Below are 19,684 nucleotides of genomic sequence, written 5' to 3'. Positions count from 1 at the left end.
AATAAATGGTTTGGCTTTTCAAGTAAAACTACTTTTTTGAGTAGTGAAAAGAACCCTGGAATAGAAATAAAAACTTAGATTTAGTTTAATTATTGCTACTATTAACAGTGTGAGCTTTTCCAAGTTTCTTTACATTTCCTGGTTATAGTTTCCTTACTTATAAAATGAGTAAGATCCTTTCATACTTTAAAATAAAATATTATAGTTGTAAATGATTAGATTTTTTCTCCATAGCCCTTATCAGAAAATTGGTGCTTTTAGGGATTAAAATTGATAATTGCATATAGAAGTCTCTTTTCTCTATAATTACTTCATAAAATGGATAAAGTGAAATTACATGAAAATATTAACTTCTAGTATTTGATTTTAAATCAAAAGGCACACTGGTACTAATTCATTTGGAAAACTGATAACTATTAGTCTCCCTTCAAAGATTTTGGAATTGTCATGCCATCTGGTGGCCAATTTAGTGTATAATGCAGCTTCAACTTCGATTCATGCACTGTATGAGGCATGGTGCTCTGTGCTTTCTCATTAGCTTTATTTATATTCTCGGAGCAAAACTGTGTCATGGTGCTTCCTGTAGTATGCATTCCTTCCCTATAAACTTTAGTATTTATTTTCCTTTTTAAGACACAAAGCAGTTTTAACTACATTGTTTTCCTTTATTGAAGATATTTATGTAGCTGCTGTTATAAATTCTGCTTAGGAACAGGAAAGATTTCTAAGATATCTCAGAGGAGAAGCACTAGAATAACTTCCTTTTGCAATCAGTCGTATTCAAGGTAGAATGATCACAATTACTGGTACAAATATCTCTATTTCTATTCACCTTCATGCCAAGGAGATGCTATACAGAAAATTCCTGGATGGTCAGATTTGCTTGTCACATTTGTTAGGGCTTTGCTCTCTTTTTGTTGCATAACTTTTCTGAATTTGTAGTTTATAGTAGAAAATAGTGTTGTGTAACATAATAGTGATGAAATCATTGAAAAGTATTCTTTTCTTTGTCAGATTTGAACTTGTCAAACCCAGTTCCATTTATCCAGTGGTTCCATTTATGGTGGTTTTACCATAACATAAATGTAGGCAAAGTGCTGTGGCAAGGATTAATGCTCTTCTTTTCATTCTTGAAAAAGTATAATTCTTACATTATTAAAATTAGAAACATGGTTTTCACTTTAGCCTTTAGGAAGTTGGGGCATTTTCATTGATACCATTCAGATGACTTCTTTTTTGTCTTATTTAATCTAACCCCATTAGATAGGCTAGCTATTTAATATTGTCCTTGTTTTGTATGTATGTAAAGAAACCCAGGCGAGTTAAGCCTGGATCTCATTTTTTTTTTTAATTTACACAATTGGAATTAAATGTAAAATTACCTGGTTGAATCCATTCAATGATATGGTGACAAGACCAAAAATCTACACTTCTATACTAATAAAAGAGAAAGATGCAAATTGACTGTACCTTTGCGACGCCCACCAGCCAATCAGGAGTGAGTATGCAAATTAACCCAACAAAGATGGCGGGTTAGTTTGCATACACAGGTGCCGAGCGGCTGGGGGCTGGATGGGACACAGGCATTCCACACTACCCCAGCAGCTCCGGGCCTCTGGGCAGCATGGGAAGGCGAAAAGGCGGCTCTGCCAGAGCGAAGGCAGTGCTGGCAGCCAGGGGAAGGAAGGACCATTCTTGCACGAATCTTCGTGCATCGGGCCTCTAGTATAAATATAAACTAGATACTCAGATCACTGAGTAAACTTCCACTGCCTATACTCTACTCTTTTTCTTATTAATGTGGCTTTTCCTTGCCTTTCAAACTCAGGACACCAAAAATAACTTTATTTCCATTGTTGATATTTTAAATGCTGCTGAGGGATAGTATTACTGTTGATCCTTGAACTACATGGGTTTGAACTGTGTGAGTCCACACATACACAGATATTTTTCAGTAAGCATAACCCACTTATCACCAGATTTCACATCCATGGATACAACAACTGTGAATCAACAATAGTATTTTGATCCATACTTGGGAATCTACGTATACAGAGGGTCAACTCAAGTTGTAGGTTGGGAGCAGGTGTTTGGTGTCCCTAATCCCCACAATAGTCAACTGAATATTTATTTATGTTATAGCATCCACTGACCATAAAGAATGAGTGTTCCTATTGCCAGTTGAAAATTGAGTCCTGTGTATATCGTTATAGTTGAAAATTCTGTCAGCCACAAATATTTAACAGTTTTGTATGCAAAAATTTTTCTGTGTATATGTTTGTCATTTCTAGATTTCTTTGCTAAGATTCTTTGATTTTTTAAAAAAATCTCAGTGTTATAAAATGTTCTTAAATTGGTTACTATATCAATGTAGAGGAGCTTCAAACTAATTTTATTTCTTCAGAGCCACTTTTTAGTTTGAGTAGGTACTCAGAGCTCTCATGTGGCTTTTTATAGTGTCTTCTAATGGTTCTGTTGCCATTCTCTTGAAGTTGTTTAGTAATAAGACACTATTCAGACTTGCTGCATATTGGCTGATTGCCATAGGCAGATGTTTGCCTTTGAGAACAGAGGAGCTAGAAAAAGTGTTGTGTGGGAGACTAGGGGATTATTTTGGTAAAATATCATTTTAAGAATATTTTCAACTTTTTCCTTAAGCTGATTTAAACTGTATCATTAGTATTCTTTTTAGAGCTTACAGACATACCTCAGAGATATGTGGGTTCTAGTCCAGATCATTGCAATAAAGTGAATATTGCAATAAAAATCACATAATTTTTTTTGGTTTACTGGTGCATATAAAAGTTACATTTGTACTATACTGTAGTCAAAGTGTACAATATCATTATGTCTAAAAATTTACATATCTTAATTTAAAAGATATGTAAAATATTTGTTAAAAATGCTAAACATCATCTTGAGCGTTTAGTGAGTCAGATTCCTTTTGCTGGTAAAGGGTCTTGTCTTGATATTAATGGCTGCTGACTGATGAGGCTGTGGGTTGCTGAAGTTGGAGTGGCTGTGGCAATTTCTTAAAATGAGACAACAATGAAGTCTGTTGCATCAATTGACTCTTCCTTTCACAAACAATTTCTCTGTAGCATGTGATGCTGTTTGATAGCATTTTACCCACAGTAGAACTTCTTTTTAAATTGGAGTTAGTCCTCTCAAACCCTGCCACTGCTTTTTCATAAGTTTATGTAATACTAGAGGCCCGGTTCATGTGCACCAGTGGGGTTACTCAGCCTGGCCTGATCCCTTTTGCAATCCGGGACCCATTGGGGGATTTTAGACTGCCAGTTTCAGCCCTATCCCCACAGGCCAGCCCAAGGGACCCCACCAGTGCACAGATTCGTATACATATAAGATCTTTGGTTAATCTCTTCCCGCCCTCCCCCTTCCCTTCTTCCCTCTCAGATTCATCAGTCTGTTCCATGTTTCCATGCCTGTTTGTTGACCATCTGCCTCCTGGTGGTCAGTGTGCGTTATAGCTACCAGTCGAACGGTTGCTTAGGCTTTTATATTTATGTAATACTAGAGGTTCAGTGCACGGATTCGTGCATGGGGGAGGGAGGCCTTAAGCCTGGCATGTGCCCTCTCACAATCCGGGACCCCCTGGGGTATGTCCGACTGCCAGTTTAGGCCCAATCCCCACAGGCGCCAAGCGGCAGGCAGCCAGGGTGGAGCCTGAGCTGGCCCTGCGTTGCTTGCGCTCATGCTGGCCCGTTCCACCTCCCGCTGCTGCTTGGTAGCACTGTCGAGGAGTCGGGAGAGGCTCCTGCCACTGCAGCTGCGCTCGCCAGCCGTGAGTCTGGCTTCTGGCTGAGTGGCGCTCCCCCTGTGGGAGTTACCACCAGGGGGCAGCTCCTGCATTGAGCTTCTGCTCCCTGTGGTCAGTGTGCATCATAGTGACTGATCTACCGGTCATTCGTCCCAACGGCCGCTTAGACTTTTATATATATAGATTCTAAATCCTTTGTTGTCATTTCAACAGTTTTCACAGCATCTTCACCAGGAGTAGTTTTCATCTCAAGAAACTACTTTCTTTGCTTATCCATAAGAAGCAATTACTTATCGATTAAAGTTTTATTATGAGATTGCAGCAATTCAGCCGCATCTTTAGGCTCCACTTCTAATACTAATTTTCTTGCTATTTCCACCACATCTGCAGTTATCTTCTCCATTGAAGTCTTGAACCCCTCAAAGTCATTCAGGAAGGTTGTAATTAACTTTTTTCATACTCCTGTTAACATTGATATTTTTTACTTCTTCCCTTGAATCATGAATGTTATTAATGAATCTAGAATGGTGAATCCTTTCCATAAGGTTTTCAATTTACTTTGCCCAAATCCACTAGAGGAATCACTGTCTGTGGCAGGTTATAGTCTTAAAAAATGCGTTTTCTTAAATCATAAGATTTAAAAGTTGAAATAACTCCTTGATTATGAATTGAAGAATGGATGTTGTGTTCACAGGCATGAAAATAACATTAATCTCATTGTACATTTCCATCAGAGTTCTTGGGTGACCAGTAATATTTTGAATCTTTTTTCTGAGCAGGAGATCTCAACAGTGGGCTTAAAATAATCATTAAACTCTGTTGTTAACAGATATGTTGTTATCTAGGTTTTGTTGTTCTATGTATAGAGTACTGAGGAAGTGGGGGGGTGGGGGGACTTTGATATGAGAGAGAAACATCGATCTGTTCCCTGCTGTAGGCACCATGACTGAGGATTGGATCTGCAACCTGAGTATGTGCCCTTAGTGGGCATCTAACATGTGACCTTTAGGTGCATGGGATGATGCTCCAACCAAATGAGGCAAATTAGCCAGAGCTAGCATAATTCTTAAGGGCCCTAAGGTTTTTGGAATGGAAATGAGCATTGGCTTCAACTTGAAGTCATCAACTGCATTAGCCCCTAACAAGAGAGTCAGCCTGTCTTTTGAAGCTTTGAAGCCAGGAATTGATTTCTTGTCTTTGACTATGAAAGCCCTAGATGGCACCTTCTTCCAATATAAGGCTGTTTCATCTTCATTGAAAATCTGTTGATCAGTAGAGCTACCTTCCTTAATTATCTTAGCTAGATCTTCTGGATAACTTGTGGCTTTTACATCAGCCTTTGCTACTTCATCTTGCAATTTATTATGGAGATTATGATGAAGATGGCTTCTTTCCTTAAACCTCATGAATCAACCTCTGCTGGCTTCAGACTTTTTTTCTAAAGCTTTCTTATCCCTGTAAAGCTTTTATAGATTTGAACAAAGTTAAGGCCTTGCTTGGGATTAGGCTTAGGGAATGTTGTGGTTGGTTAATCTTTTATCCAGACCCCCTAAACTTTCTCCATATCAACAATAAGGCTGTTTTGCTTTCTTATCATTCATGTGGAGTAACACTTTTAATTTCTTTGTTAAAAAATATAGCTTATTGATTTTTTTTACAGAGAGGAAAGGAGAGGGATAGAGAGTTAGAAACATCCATGAGAGAGAAACATCGATCAGCTGTCTCCTGCACACCCCCTACTGGGGATATGCCCGCAACCAAGGTACATGCCCGGAATCGAACCTGGGACCCTTCATTCTGCAGGCTGACGCTCTATCCACTGAGCCTGAGCCAAACCGGTTAGGGCACTTTTAATTTCTTTTAGGAATGTTTCCTTTGCATTGACAACTTGGCTAGTTGTTGGGTGCAAGAGGCCTAGCTGTTAGCCTGTCTCTGCTTTCAATATGCCTTCCTCACTAAGTGTAATCATTTAGAGCTTTTGAGTTAAGGTGAGAGATTGTGATTCTTCCTTTTACTTGAACACTTAGAGGCCATCGTAGGGTCCTTAATGGACTACTTTCAATATTGTGTCTCAGGAAATAGGGAGTTCTGACAGGAATGGCCAGTTGGTGGAGCAGTGAGAACACGTAATATTTATCGATTAAGTTTACCATCTTATATGGGTGCAGTTTGTGATATCCCAAAACAATTACATTAGTAACATCAAAGATTACTTATCATAGGTCACCATAACAAATATAATAATAATGAAAAATTTGAAATGTTTCAAGAGTTACCAACATGTGACACAGAGATACAAAGTAAACAAATGTTTTTGGAAAAAGGTGCCAATAGAATTGCTTGATGCAGGGTTGCCACAAACCTTCAAAATTCATTATCTGCAAAGCACAATAAAGCAGTGTGCAGTAAAATGATGAATGCCTGTATTAAACAGGTTTACAATTAGCTTATCACTGCCTAAGGAAGTGATAGGCAGCATCTTCCTGTTGGCCATATCGTCTTCATCTCTGATTTTTTGAAGGCACCTTGATTCGAAATTCAAAGGATCTATGATTAAGTATATTTTCTTACATATTTAAATAAATAAGGCAATAATAATTTATTTGTCAAAACCAGTGACTAAAAAGAAAGGAAAGAAAACTTAACTTTTTTTTGAGCAGCTGTGTGCTAGATGCTAGGTGCTTTATAAATACTTAATTTTTTCAGGAACAAAAATGAAAAAAACTAAAGCCACATTTTAATGGATGGAGGAGTGGTTTTTCTAGCTTTTATAAATGATTTAGTGGATTACATACAGTATACAGTAATGTTATTTTCACATCAAGAGGCAGATGCAGCCAATATGCAGCAAATCTAAATTGTGTCTTATTACTGGAAACTTCAAGTTAATGGCAACAGAACTAGTAGAAGATACTATGAAAGGCTACATGAGAGTTCTGAGTATCTACTCAAACTAAAAAGTAGCTATGAAGAAATAAAATTAGTTTGAAGCGTCTCTACATTTACATAATAACCAATTTAAGGACACTATAACACTGAGATGAAAAAAATGGGTGAATTTTAGTAAAGGAGTCTAGAAAAATCTTTCATGATTTGAAAACCAGACGCAAAAAAAGAATAGAATCTGTGATTCTTTTTTGTACCTGGTTTTCGTAATGTAACAAAAAGTGTTCTGGTATATGTCATAAGAAAATACTTTGCAAAAATAATGAAATATGTTGTTCTACAGTGCAGTTCCTAAAGATAAGGACAGACAATGCTTTAAACTACGCCAAGGAATTGATAAGAAGATTGTCATCTATGTGCAACAAACAACTAATAAAGAACTTGCCATTGAAAGGTAAGCATTTCTTGTAAATTTAGCTTAAATGTAAACTTTAGTTTTTATCAGTATAGTGGAGTAACATACTGTATTCAAAAATGTATTTGCACCCTGGCTGGTGGCTCAGTTGGTTGAAGTGTTGTCCGCATACACCAAATGGTTTCCATTTGATCCCTGGGTGGGCTGCTTGTCAATGTTTCTCTCTGTCTCTCTCTGTTTCTCCCCCTTTCTCCTTTCTGGCCCTCCCTTCTTCCCTCTCTAAAAATTTATACTTCGATGAGAAAAAAATACATATTTGCAAATGTTTTATTCCCATGGGAATTCTTTTGGTTATTCACTTTGATTTTTTTTTTATTAAATATTTTTCTTTTAATTTTTAGAGAGAGAGAAAGAAAGAGAGGAAGGTGGGGGAGGGGGATAATTTGTTGTTCCAGTTACTCATTGGTTGCTTCTTGTAAATGCCCTGACCAGGGATTGAACTTGCAACCTTGGCATATTAGGACAATGCTCTTAACCAACTGAGCTACCTGGCCAGGGCCTATTTCATTCACTTTGAAAAAACTTTCATGAATCATTCATAAGTATGCTTTCTTTATGTGATAATAGAAGGCAAACATAGTATATGCTTATCTGAATTAATGAAGAAAGGGGCATTATTTGGCAATAGTAATTTATTGTTAATTTTAGTGTGTCCTTTTTTCCACCAGTAAGAATTTTTTAAACATCTTTTTTGTGTTCTTTTTTCCAAATTTATGTCAGTTCTTTCTTTGCAGGTGTTTTGGTCTTCTCCTTAGCCCAGGAAAAGATGTACGAAATAGTGACATGCACTTATTAGATTTGGTAAGGATTTTTTTTTCTTTTTTTAAGTTATACACTATTTCTTCAATAAGGATTGTTTCACTTTATCTTATCTGAATCTAAAATTAAAGCACATTTATAAAGGTGTTCTTATAAGCTATAAAGCAAAATGTCAAGATATGGACATTTATTTCTGACTTGATATTTACTAGCTTCATAACTGTATTAGTGAATAATTTTTGTTTATCATGTAGAGTTGATGTGGGAATCAATGGAGAAAAGTTGTGAGAGAATTGTTTACAAACTATCATGAGCTTTATAAAAGTAGGTAGTATTAGTACTAGTTCTATTAAATGTAATATTTTCAATACTAAAATGTACGTAGTAATTATTCACTTGACAGAAGAATTCAACATACAGGTTTAGGTAATAAATTTCTCTAATGTTTATATAGGTTGATATGATTTATGGCATTTACTTTATGTATATGTTTTCCGGAACAATTGTACAAATAATTGGAACATCTTTAATTTTAACTGTAATTATTTAAATACACTTCTACCATTAAAAAATCTCTTTGATTTTCTTTTTTTTTTGTATTTTTAAAGGCAGCAAAGTGGGGGTTCACTGTTGTTTCCTTAATTTGGCATTAATGCTTGTTTTACTCTTTAGGAATCTATGGGCAAAAGTTCAGATGGAAAATCTTATGTTATCACTGGGAGCTGGAATCCAAAATCCCCACATTTTCAAGTTGTAAATGAAGAAACTCCTAAAGGTAATGAAGATTGCAGACATTATGGACAGAATTTTAGTCCCACGAAGATACCCAAACCTTAGGACCACTTATTTGACAAGTATCCAGTGCTTACCTAATTCTAGTGAAACCAAAGAATTTTAATAGTTCTTTAGTTTATTACTAAATTTGACGTGTAAACCAAGTATCATTGTTCCCTCACTTATTTTTCCTATCCCTGCTTCCTTTTCTACTTATGTACTTATTTATTTACAGGCATCTAAATTTTATTTACTTTTGTGGAGAGATAATATAGGCACATGTGGTTAAAAATTCAGAGGATATACAAGGTATCCCCAAAAATGTATACCCACTTTAACAGCTGATGGCTCAATTTTGAAAATGAAATACATTTCAATAATCACTGCCTTTATAATTATTCAAAGTGTCTGTATACATTTTGGGGGGACACTCTATATAGAGAAAAGTAAAAATCTACCACAGTCCCTAGGGTCGTACTCTACAGGGTACCACTGTGACTAGTTTCTTGTGTAGCTTTTCAGATATTCTGTGCATAAATAACCTTTCCAAGATATTTCATACTCTTCCCAAATGTCTTTTAATTTATTGAGGTGACATTGGTCATTAGGTTTCAAGTGTGCACCTTCACCAAAAGTCATTTAATGGTTGAATAATGTCATATCCTGAAAATGTAACATCATTTGCTTAACTAGTCCCTCTTATTGAGCATTTTTCCCCTTAATTTTTTTCTTATTATTCATAGCATTATAGGTAAATAGATAAAGGATATAAACAGTTGCCACTAACCAAGATTTTAAAAGTTGAGAAACCCTAGCCTTGGTGAGAGTGGCATAAAGAAGACATATGCCATTATTATAAAATAGTTTGACAGTACATTTCATAAGCTGTAAAGTATATACTGCTCTTCTGTACTAATTCCACTTTAAAGAATCTACCCAAGAAAAGAATTCTCAATATGGAATTTAAATTTTCAAAACAGTAAATTATCTGATTATTTTAGATTCTTAATTAATGCAATACCTTAAGATATCTTAAAAGTTCATAATACAAGTAATTACTTTTACATTAATCACATGAGCAAATATATTTTCATTTTTTAAATTTGCTTTTTCCCTCTCTCTCTAGATAAAGTGTTGTTTATGACCACAGCTGTTGATTTGGTAATAACAGAAGTACAGGAGCCTGTTCGATTTCTTCTAGAGACAAAAGTCCGGGTTTGCTCACCTAATGAAAGGTTATTCTGGCCCTTCAGCAAACGTAGTACTACTGAAAATTTCTTTTTGAAACTAAAACAGGTACCATACATTTCTATAAATATTGGAGTGGGGGTGGGGAGGAGATAAGAAAGGAGAAACCACTTTGAGTCTGATTTATCATTAATCTGAGCTATCACTTAGGTCATATGTATTTTAAATGTATTAAGAGGAAAAATTGTCTTTTATTTTTACCCATTTATCAGTTTTGTTGCTCTTCATTTCTTCTTGAAGAACCAAGTTTCCCTCTGATCTCACTTGCCTTCTACCTATAGAAATTCTTTTAGCTTTTCCTTTAGTGCAGATGTACTTCTGTATCTAAAAATGTCTTTATTTCACTTTCATTCCAGTAAGATATTTTCACTGGATATAGGATGCTGGGTTGAGAGTTTTTCCTGAGTACATAAAGTGTTGGGTACTGGAAATATTAGGGGAACTTTGTAAAGTATATGATTATCTAACCATTATCCTGTACACATGAAACTATACAAAATAATATTGAGTGTAAACTATAAATAAAATTTAGCCCTGGGCGGGTAGCTAAGTTGGTTAAAGCATCATCCGGATAGGCCAAGTTTATCGGTTCTATACCAGGTTAAGGCACATACAAAGATTCAACCAATGAATGTGTAAATAAGTAAAATAACAAATCTCTCTCTCTCTCCTCACCCCCTCTCTCCCTCGTTCCCTTTCTCTCCCTCTCCCCCTTCCTCTCTCTAAAATCATTAATTTAAAAAAAAAGATGTTTGCATTAAAAAATAATTAAGTAAATAAAATTCTCTTAAAGGAAAAGAAAAAAGTAATAGCAGCTACCATTAATTGATGCCATCTTAATGTATTGTGGTCATCACTCTACTAGCTACTTTCACTTTTTCTGTCTTATGTAATTTTCTTAGTGATCCAATGAAGACAGTATTCTCATTTTATAGATCCAAAAATGTAAAATAGTAGATTTTATGGGATGTTGTGTGAAAAAGATACATACCTAAGCTTTCTAGGAGCCTCAATTAGGGCTCTTCCCATTGCGATGTGTTTTTTTTTTGTGTGTGTTTTTTTTGTCTTTCTGTAAGAGTATTTTTAGTATTTACTTAAATTAAGCATAATTAAATTGTTTTTGCTAAATATATCATTTAAAAATATATTTTTATTTTTATTGATTTTTAGAGAGCAAGGAAAGGAGAGAGAGGGAGAGAGAGAAACATCGATGAGAGAAAAATCATCGATTGGCTGGCTCCTGCACACCCCCACACTGGGGATCAAGCCCGAAACTCCTGGGCATGTCCCCTGACCGGGAATAGAACCGGTGACCTCTTGGTTTATGAGTCGATGCTCAACCACTGAGCCATATCGGCCAGGCATAATTTAAATTTTTAACCACTTTGCAGTTCTCATTAGAAAGGAACAGCAGACCAAATTTAAGAAATATATATGTAGTTTATATTATTGCTGTATGGGAAAACAATCATAGAAATGTTTTTAAAAAAGCATGTTTATAAATGGAATCTTCTTTTCTTTTACTAAATTTATCTGATGACTCAGTAATTCTTTTTTAGCCTGGAAGCTTTCCCAACTGTGGGGAATGTTATATTAAGATGGCATCATAGTAGAGAAGAAACATATTAGGGAAAGAAAGATTGCTTTTTTAGATTTAAACTTTCAGATATAATTTACTAAAAGAGGAAGAAATTGGTCTAAAGTCTAGGTTTTCCAACAGTGACATAATGTGAATAAAAAGCCAACTAAGCATTCTTAAAACTATGGAATTATGGAATTTTAATTGCCAAAGAGACTTTAAGATCTTATATAAAATTATTATTTATAAATTGATAAACTGATGTCTGAAAGACTAAATGATGTGGCACATGCCATATAGTCAAGTAATTAGTATAATTATACTGGAACCCTGGATCTCTTATTTCTGTTTGCTGTGTGTATGTATATATAGCCACATGCACACATATACACTAAACCACTGTACCTCTCAAGATAAAAAATAGGAAAATGCTTGCTATTCTAGAGCTCTTCCACTGCTAAATATCATTAATAGCTCATTCAGCTGTTTCAGATAACAACTAATGTTTTATAGTTAGTTATAACAACAAAAGTAAATCCTGTTTCCTATCAAAATATATAATATATAAAAGTTAAAAATAATTCCAAATTTAAATTGAACATGTGCCAAAGATTTTAATTTAGTTCATTAAGTAATGAGGGAAACAGACGGTAAAACTGGTTCTAATGGTCTGTGGACCACTGGTGGTCCGTGAGGTCCAAAAGGTTGGTGACCGCTGCTGTAGGTAACCTTTGGGTTATCTTTCCTGTTGGACAAAAATCATTTGCATATCTACTGGACACAAATCTATAGGATAATATGTAACTTCACAGAGTCTGGGTCCTTAATTAATAGTAAGTAGCTAAGTCAAAACTGGGTGGACATGTTGAAAAAAAGTCTGCAAACTACAGTCTGTGGGTCAAATCTGGCTTGGTGCTTGTTTTTGTAAAATTTTTTCGGAACACAGCCACACTCACTGTCTGGCTGCTTTTGCACCATAATAGCACAGTTGAGTAGTTGTGGCAGAGACTATTGGTCCACATAGCCTAAAATATTTACTATTTGGCCCTTTTCAGATAAGTTTACCAACTTCAGTATTAAACATTGCTTCAGGATGATAGTGAAAGGACATGTTGCCATTATCTTGGAATGGGTTAATTTTTCTTAACCCAAATGAACATTGAGATGATATAATCTGTTCTGCCTGGTATTTCTGTACCTAATGAACTTCTTACCCTTCCCCCAGTTTCTGTATTTTTACTTTATGCGTGTATGTCTTTCTAGTTGTCTGTGTCTTTTCCTACAGTTCTGCCTTGTCCTATTGCTCTGTGTTTCACTCCTTTTTTTTCCTTCCAGCTCCCTAAACTGGCTGTGATATGCAATTTTAAGATATTTAAATATTGTACTGGTAAAGTATTTTATTCCCTGTTCTTTTTTTTTAAAATATATTTTATGATTTTTTACAGAGAGGAAGGGAGAGGGATAGAGAGTTAGAAACATCGATGAGAGCGAAACATCGATCAGCTGCCTCCTGCACACCCCCTATTGGGGATGTGCCCGCAACCAAGGTACATGCCCTTGACCGGAATCGAACCTGGGACCCTTCAGTCCGCAGGCTGACGCTCTATCCACTGAGCCAAACCGGTTAGGGCTATTCCCTGTTCTTAATTTTAATTTAGGTCCACTTAAACTGTTACATGTTGGCCTCAAAGTAAAACCAAAGTACAAACCAATTTTTAGTTACCAAAATTTTGTTGATAATATTAGTCTCTTTTCTGCCATTCACCTCTCTTCCTGCTCCCCCCCTCAACCCCCCCCCCCCCCCCCAGTTGTAGCTTTCAATTAAAGAAAAGTTTCCTACACTGTTTCAATTAAGCTGAAGGAGTGGAAACACACACACACACACACACACACACACACACGGAAATAAGAGGACTTTTTTAGTCCTAAACTTTATTTTAGAATATTTTAAAACATTTTTTTATGTAGAATTTTATAAGGGAAACATTGAAGAATACCTTAAAGTAACTTGGCAGCCACAGATGGTTAAATTTCTAGTTCACACTTACTAAATATTGGTTAGATGTTTGATGATATAATCTTTAGACAATAAATAAAATTGCAGAACTAGAGCCCTGCTTGATAAACATGCTATTTTATTAAGGGTTTTAAAATGTAAACATATACTTTTCTATCTAGAAAAGGCTACCTTTAATATAGCTATTTGAAGTAATACTTTTTTATTCTCACCTCCTGTATGAAGTCAGAAGTAGTACTCAATTTAAAAAATAAAGAATCTTACCACTTAATAAAATAATATTTTTCATCTTTAAGATAAAGCAAAAGGAGAGAAAGAGCAATACTGACACTTTGTACGAAGTTGTGTGCTTGGAAAGTGAGTCCGAAAGAGAGAGGAGGAAAACTACAGCCAGCCCCTCAATTCGCCTGCCACAGTCTGGATCGCAGAGCTCGATGATGCCATCTCCTCCAGAAGATGACGAAGAGGAAGGTAAATTACAGGGAGAGCCTCAGTTCTGTTTGGGGTGGAGGATTTAATTTTATCAGAGAATTGATAATGTGACATAGCATTTGGAATTCTTTCAATATGTACATCTACTATATGTAAAAAACTGGGAGATCCAAAAAATGATTAACTCAGGACCTTCTTTAAGATAATTGTAATCAAGTAGGACAAAATGAGATTTACAATTAGTTCTTTTTTAAAGAATCAGTCTAGTATTAGCACATTTTCAGAGTAAATTTTACACAGCTTCCACTTGAATGCTTTCATCTCATCAGATTCATTTCTCGGGCAAGTCCACTTGCCAAAAGTGGCTTTCACATATGACTATGTCACAAAATACTTAAATATACAAATTGATATTTATACATTTGTGGGTTTTACGCTGATAAACATTAGGAATCTACCAGTTGGGGGTTTCCCCTCTTTTTTTAATGGTATATCTATGAACTAATCTGTCAGTCTACATAAAAGTGAGAAAAGGGGGGGGGGGAGAATAAAAGTTTGGGAGGCATTTTCGAATTTATAATTTTACTAGAGGCCCAGTGCATGATTTAATCATGCACCTGGTGCACCAGCGGGCTGGCTGTCTGCCGGTGCACCAGGCCTTCCGAAAGCCTCCTGCGCGGCGGAGGCTTTCGAAAGGCCTTGTGCCGGAGCAGACAGCCGGCCAGCTCCCCCGCTTTGGCTTTTGATCGCGGGGGAGCTGGCCGGCTGTCCGCCGGTGCACCAGGCCTTCCGAAAGCCTCCAGTGCAGCCATGGCACAGACGCTGAGCTCACGGCGCCACTGGCGCCGCGAGCTCAGCGTGCTGCTGGCCCAATCAGCTACCCCGGCCACCCTGAGTCCCGCCCCCTGCGCCTCCTGCTGGCCCAATCATGGGCGTAGCGGAGTGATGGTAATTTACATATTACCATTTTATTATGTAGGATACCAGGGTTTTATTTTTCATGGGGAAAAAGTTGCTTATGATAGAAGATTATATGAAGCATCTAGCAGGTTCAGAGGAAGTGTTCTGGAAACAGGGGAAAATCCATTTTTCATTGTGGGGAATGTGGTGTGGAACATGTGAAGAGTAGTTTTTGAGCTGGGACTTGGACAATTCAAGGAGAATTCAGCAAGAATATTTGGGCTGGTGTGGGCACTCCTGGCTAAGAAAGTACATTAACAATGTCACGGAGGTGGCAGGAATGATTGATTAGGTTAAGATAAATAATATTCATTATTATATGGATTTTACTCAAGTTTAGAGCAAGCTCTGACTTTTCACTTCCCATTGTTCTCTGTAATTTCCACTTTTCCTATGACTAATCAATTTAGGATTATTTATTAGTAATATTGCCACCAATTACTAATCCAGTTTAGTATGTGGTAGGCAGGTACTTTGTTTATAAAATAATACTATCCTATATAATAAGAGAGGAATATGCTAATTAAGGTGTAACGACCAACTGTGTAACAACCAGATCACGGATCTGCAGGAGGATGGGGCCTCGAACTACAATCGGGCAGCGAAAAGCTACAGGAGGGGGCAGGGCAGCAAGCTATGAAGGGGAGGAGGGAAGAGGGGGTCAGAGGGAGCTACAGGAGGGCGGGGCTGCGGGTGGAGAGCTATAGGAGGGCGGCAGAGAGCTACTGGCCACAGATTCGTGCGCAGGGCTACTAGTGTTTATATAATCCGCACACAAAAAACCTGAGAAACAGGATTCATTATTATCCTTACTTTGCACATAAGGAAATGGAATCTCGGAAAAGTGTGTTTGCCAAGGTCACACAGTTAGAAATAGCAGGAAGGACTCAATTTAGGTCTATGAGTTAATGGTCTGAGCCCTAGTCTGTCATCATTTCTGTGCATTTGGGTCACATGAAGTATTTTGAAGTGCAAAGAAAGCATATGTATTGTTATTGGAGAAGTCACCGATACAATTTAGAGTCTCCTTGCAAAGCCAATTTTACTCCTGTGTTAAAACTGGGAAAGGTGAACTTGTTCCTGCTGTTTGAGATTGTCTACTGTATAAACTGGTGGTCTTGAGACTTGCAGTTTCCCCTCTAGGTCAGTACTGCTTAACATGGCAAGGCAAGTAAAAGTTTACAGAATTCTCCTCCACTTAAGCTCAGCAATAAAAACAAAACCCACCAAATTTAGGAAAGACACTATTATGAAACCAGAGAATGCTCAAGTCTCCATACTAGAGATTTAAAGAATATCTGCCAGTTACAAAGCAATTTGGGCCCAGCTAAACCATAGCATTAGGACTGACATCTAGTTCTCATCTATAGCTGGCATAGATTTTTAAATATAATAGAGGGGGTTCAGAAGTCCTAATTAACTAGGGAGAGATAAGGACTAATGACATCTTGGCAGAAATGGGAATACTAGAGCACAAGCTCTGTGAAGGAAGAGAGCGTGTCCTTTGCCCCACATTGTTTCCCTGGTGTATAACAACTCTCGGTATGTAATACCGTGCTGATCTGGACTGAAGAAGACTGTGTAGCCATTCCATCCTTTAATTCTTTCTAACCCAGTACACAAACCAGGGAAGCAGTCATATTGTGATCTGTTAGCTCCCTGGAAAGAAATGGCTTCAGTCTTCTGGAGGGGCTCCTTATCCATAGGACATTTGTGCTTACAGGGCAGAAAGTCAGTTATTTAGGAAGCTGGTGGGGGGAGGGGGTGTTCAGAAACAATATCCTGTGACTGAGACTGCCTGCTCACTCCCCACTTTTAGGTGCATGGAGCTCTAAACACAGATTTCAAACTATCCAGATTTGTTGAAAGCATCCAAAACAATAAAAGAAAATTTTGTAAGATTGAAGAATTTTCATCTCTTGTAAATTTTAGTACATATTTGTAGCTGCCTTCTCCCAAAGAGTTGTATCATATTGACATTTTAATGAGTAGAGAATTAGTTGGGGCATTAAAAAGTAGGGCCAATTCTGGCAAAATAGTAAAGTACTATACAAGTTTATCTTAGTGCCCTCAAGCCTTTCTTTTTTCCTTATTCATCCATCTACAGAAGATGTCTCACATTCAGTGTGACCTCTTCCCTATCTCACCATCTAAACTGATAATGCCCAAGGCAAATGTAAGAAAGGTTAATAACAAGTATCATGGATTTCTGAGTCTTGGAAAAAAATCAGTTTATAATTTAATTATAAGGTATGTGAAGCCCCAAACTTAGTTAAGGAAAGTTAAACCAGAAAATGTAGAAAAACAGTAGTGAGGACATAGGAAAACAAGTACTGTTGTACTGAACCAGTAGAAATATAAATTATTAAAACCATTTTGAGTCGAAACCGGTTTGGCTCAGTGGATAGAGCGTCGGTCTGCGGACTGAAAGGTCCCAGGTTCGATTCCGGTCAAGGGCATGTACCTTGGTTGCGGGCACATCCCCGGTAGGGGGTGTGCAGGAGGCAGCTGGTCGATGTTTCTCTCTCATCGATGTTTCTAACTCTCTATCCCTCTCCCTTCCTCTCTGTAAAAAAATCAATAAAATATATTTAAAAATAAATAAATAAATAAAACCATTTTGAAAGGCAGTTTGTCAGTAAGCTTTTTTTTTTTTTTTTTTTAAACCCAGGAAGTCCACTTCTGGGCATATACCCAGCGAAAACAACAAGATATGTTCATCTTGATTCTATTTGTAGCAAAAAGTTGAAAACTCCCCAAGTGTCTTAACAAAAGAGGATTGATTAAGTATATACAGATCCTTATTTCCCCCCACTTTCATTACACTTTCCAGTACCTTTCACATGCTTTAATCGGTGTCACTTTTTTCACTGTCTTCATATCTTATAATCTTTGAATTCATATTTGAATTTACTTTTCCTAATTACTTTAATTAAATTTGAAATGATTCATTTTGTTCCTTTTTAATAGTTTTGTGCTTTATAAGTTAATGTATGCTGTTGTAGAAAATCAGGAAAACATAAAAGAGAGAGAAAATATAACTCCATCATTCAGAGGCAGTAATTATTAAATCTTAGCATAGTTCACTCCCAGACTATTTTAAATATATATATATTTTATTGATTTTTTACAGAGAGGAAGGGAGAGGGAGAGTTAGAAACATCGATGAGAGAGAAACATCAATCAGCTGCCTCTTGCACACCCCCTACTGGGTATGTGCCCGCAATCAAGGTACATGCCCTTGACCGGAATCGAACCTGGGACCCTTGAGTCCACAGGCCAATGCTCTATCCACTGAGCCAAACCAGTTAGGGCCAGACTATTTTTTTTAGTACAGATTAGATCATAATGAAGCTTTAGCTCTTTTTTTCAATTCATTTTAAAGAGGGAAGGAGGGAGAAAGAGATAACGTCAATCGATTGCCTCCCGCACACTCCCTGAATCTGCAACCTAGTCATGTGCCCCGTCAGGAATCGAACCCAAGACCTTCTGGTTCATGGGATGCTCCAACCAACTGAGCCACACTGGCCAGGACTACGCTTTAGCTCTTGATGTTTTTATGTCGTATTTTGCCCTATCATTATGTAAACAAATGTCAATATACAATTACATTGTTTATTGTATGGAAGCAAGAGAATGAGAGATTACAACAACATTCCACCTAAGGTCATTTTTAATTTCTTTGTATTTATACCTGTATACTAAAAGAAAAATTATGCCTTTATGCTTCCAGTAAAATCTTTCAAATTTGTTCCATTTCCATGTTATTGTTTTGGCTAGCATAGCCACTTCCATTATCTTTCTGTGTGTGTTTTGTTTATTAAAGATAATGATGAACCCCTATTGAGTGGATCCGGTGATGTATCCAAAGAATGTGCAGAAAAAATTCTTGAAACATGGGGAGAACTACTGTCAAAATGGTAAGTTAGAATAGTTCTCCTTTTCATCTGCAATTCTATTATGTTCCCTTTTAGAACCAATAATAGAAACCTAGGTATGAGGTTAACGTTCTAGAATCTGTTTTTAGGGGTGTTTGAAGGTAGTAGTGAAGATCTGAAATCCGCGTTCGGAATATTAGAAACCTAATAAATTCTTGTTGCTGCAGAAAACATTTATTCAAACATGGAGTCCATAGTGAGAATGATTAAGGACAGAGGTCCTTTATATTGAAGAGGTTGTGAACCACTGACTGGTTAAGAAACTGCACAATAGTTAGACAATACAAAATAATCAGTGAAGTGTAGAGGACGCTCACACAACATACAGAGCTACAGATCAGACCCCAGGTGGGATTTTTTTTTTTAATCTGTGCTATTTCCTTAAGGTGGCAAAGCAGAATGTTAATGAACATGGTGTGTATATATATATATATATATATATATATTTTTTTTTAATATATTTTATTGACTTTCTACAGAGAGGAAGGGAAAGGGACAGAGAGCTAGAAACATCGATGAGAGAGAAACATCGACCAGCTGCCTCCTGCACACCCCGCACCGGGGATGTGCCCGCAACCAATGCACATGCCCTTGACCGGAATCGAACGCGGGACCCCCCAGTCCGCAGACCGACGCTCTATCCACTGAGCCAAACCGGTTTCGGCGGTATATATTTTTTCTTTTGAACATGGTATATATTAACTGCTCTACCAATTACTTTCCCTATTAACACTTGTAAAATTTAGGAACTCCTCATCAGTTGAAGAGATAGCTTGACAATAATGTCAAGAAGCACTATTCTGTAGACCAGCGATTTTCAACCGGTGTGCTGCAA

The 19,684-nt window shown here is 36.9% G+C and overlaps 1 protein-coding gene across 4 annotated transcripts in view; it reads left to right on the top strand.

Moving 5' to 3' along the window:
* Nucleotides 1–19,684, top strand: part of RABGAP1 (RAB GTPase activating protein 1) — a 126,424-nt gene that overhangs the window by 44,995 nt on the left and 61,745 nt on the right. For 3 of the 4 annotated variants that reach the window (XM_079791011.1, XM_079791010.1, XM_079791012.1), the window contains 6 exons: nt 7,011–7,121; nt 7,877–7,943; nt 8,574–8,676; nt 9,802–9,971; nt 13,816–13,990; nt 18,738–18,831. In XM_079791011.1, coding sequence (XP_079647137.1) covers nt 7,011–7,121; nt 7,877–7,943; nt 8,574–8,676; nt 9,802–9,971; nt 13,816–13,990; nt 18,738–18,831 — 720 coding nt within the window. Of the gene's footprint in view, nt 1–7,010; nt 7,122–7,862; nt 7,944–8,573; nt 8,677–9,801; nt 9,972–13,815; nt 13,991–18,737; nt 18,832–19,684 lie in introns of those variants that run through there. The other variant, XM_079791013.1, reaches the window with a different exon arrangement.

The sequence above is a fragment of the Cnephaeus nilssonii genome (assembly GCF_951640355.1).
Source record: "Cnephaeus nilssonii genome assembly, chromosome: 14".
Taxonomy (NCBI): domain Eukaryota; kingdom Metazoa; phylum Chordata; class Mammalia; order Chiroptera; family Vespertilionidae; genus Cnephaeus; species Cnephaeus nilssonii.
This window is presented reverse-complemented; position numbering and strand designations above follow the sequence as displayed.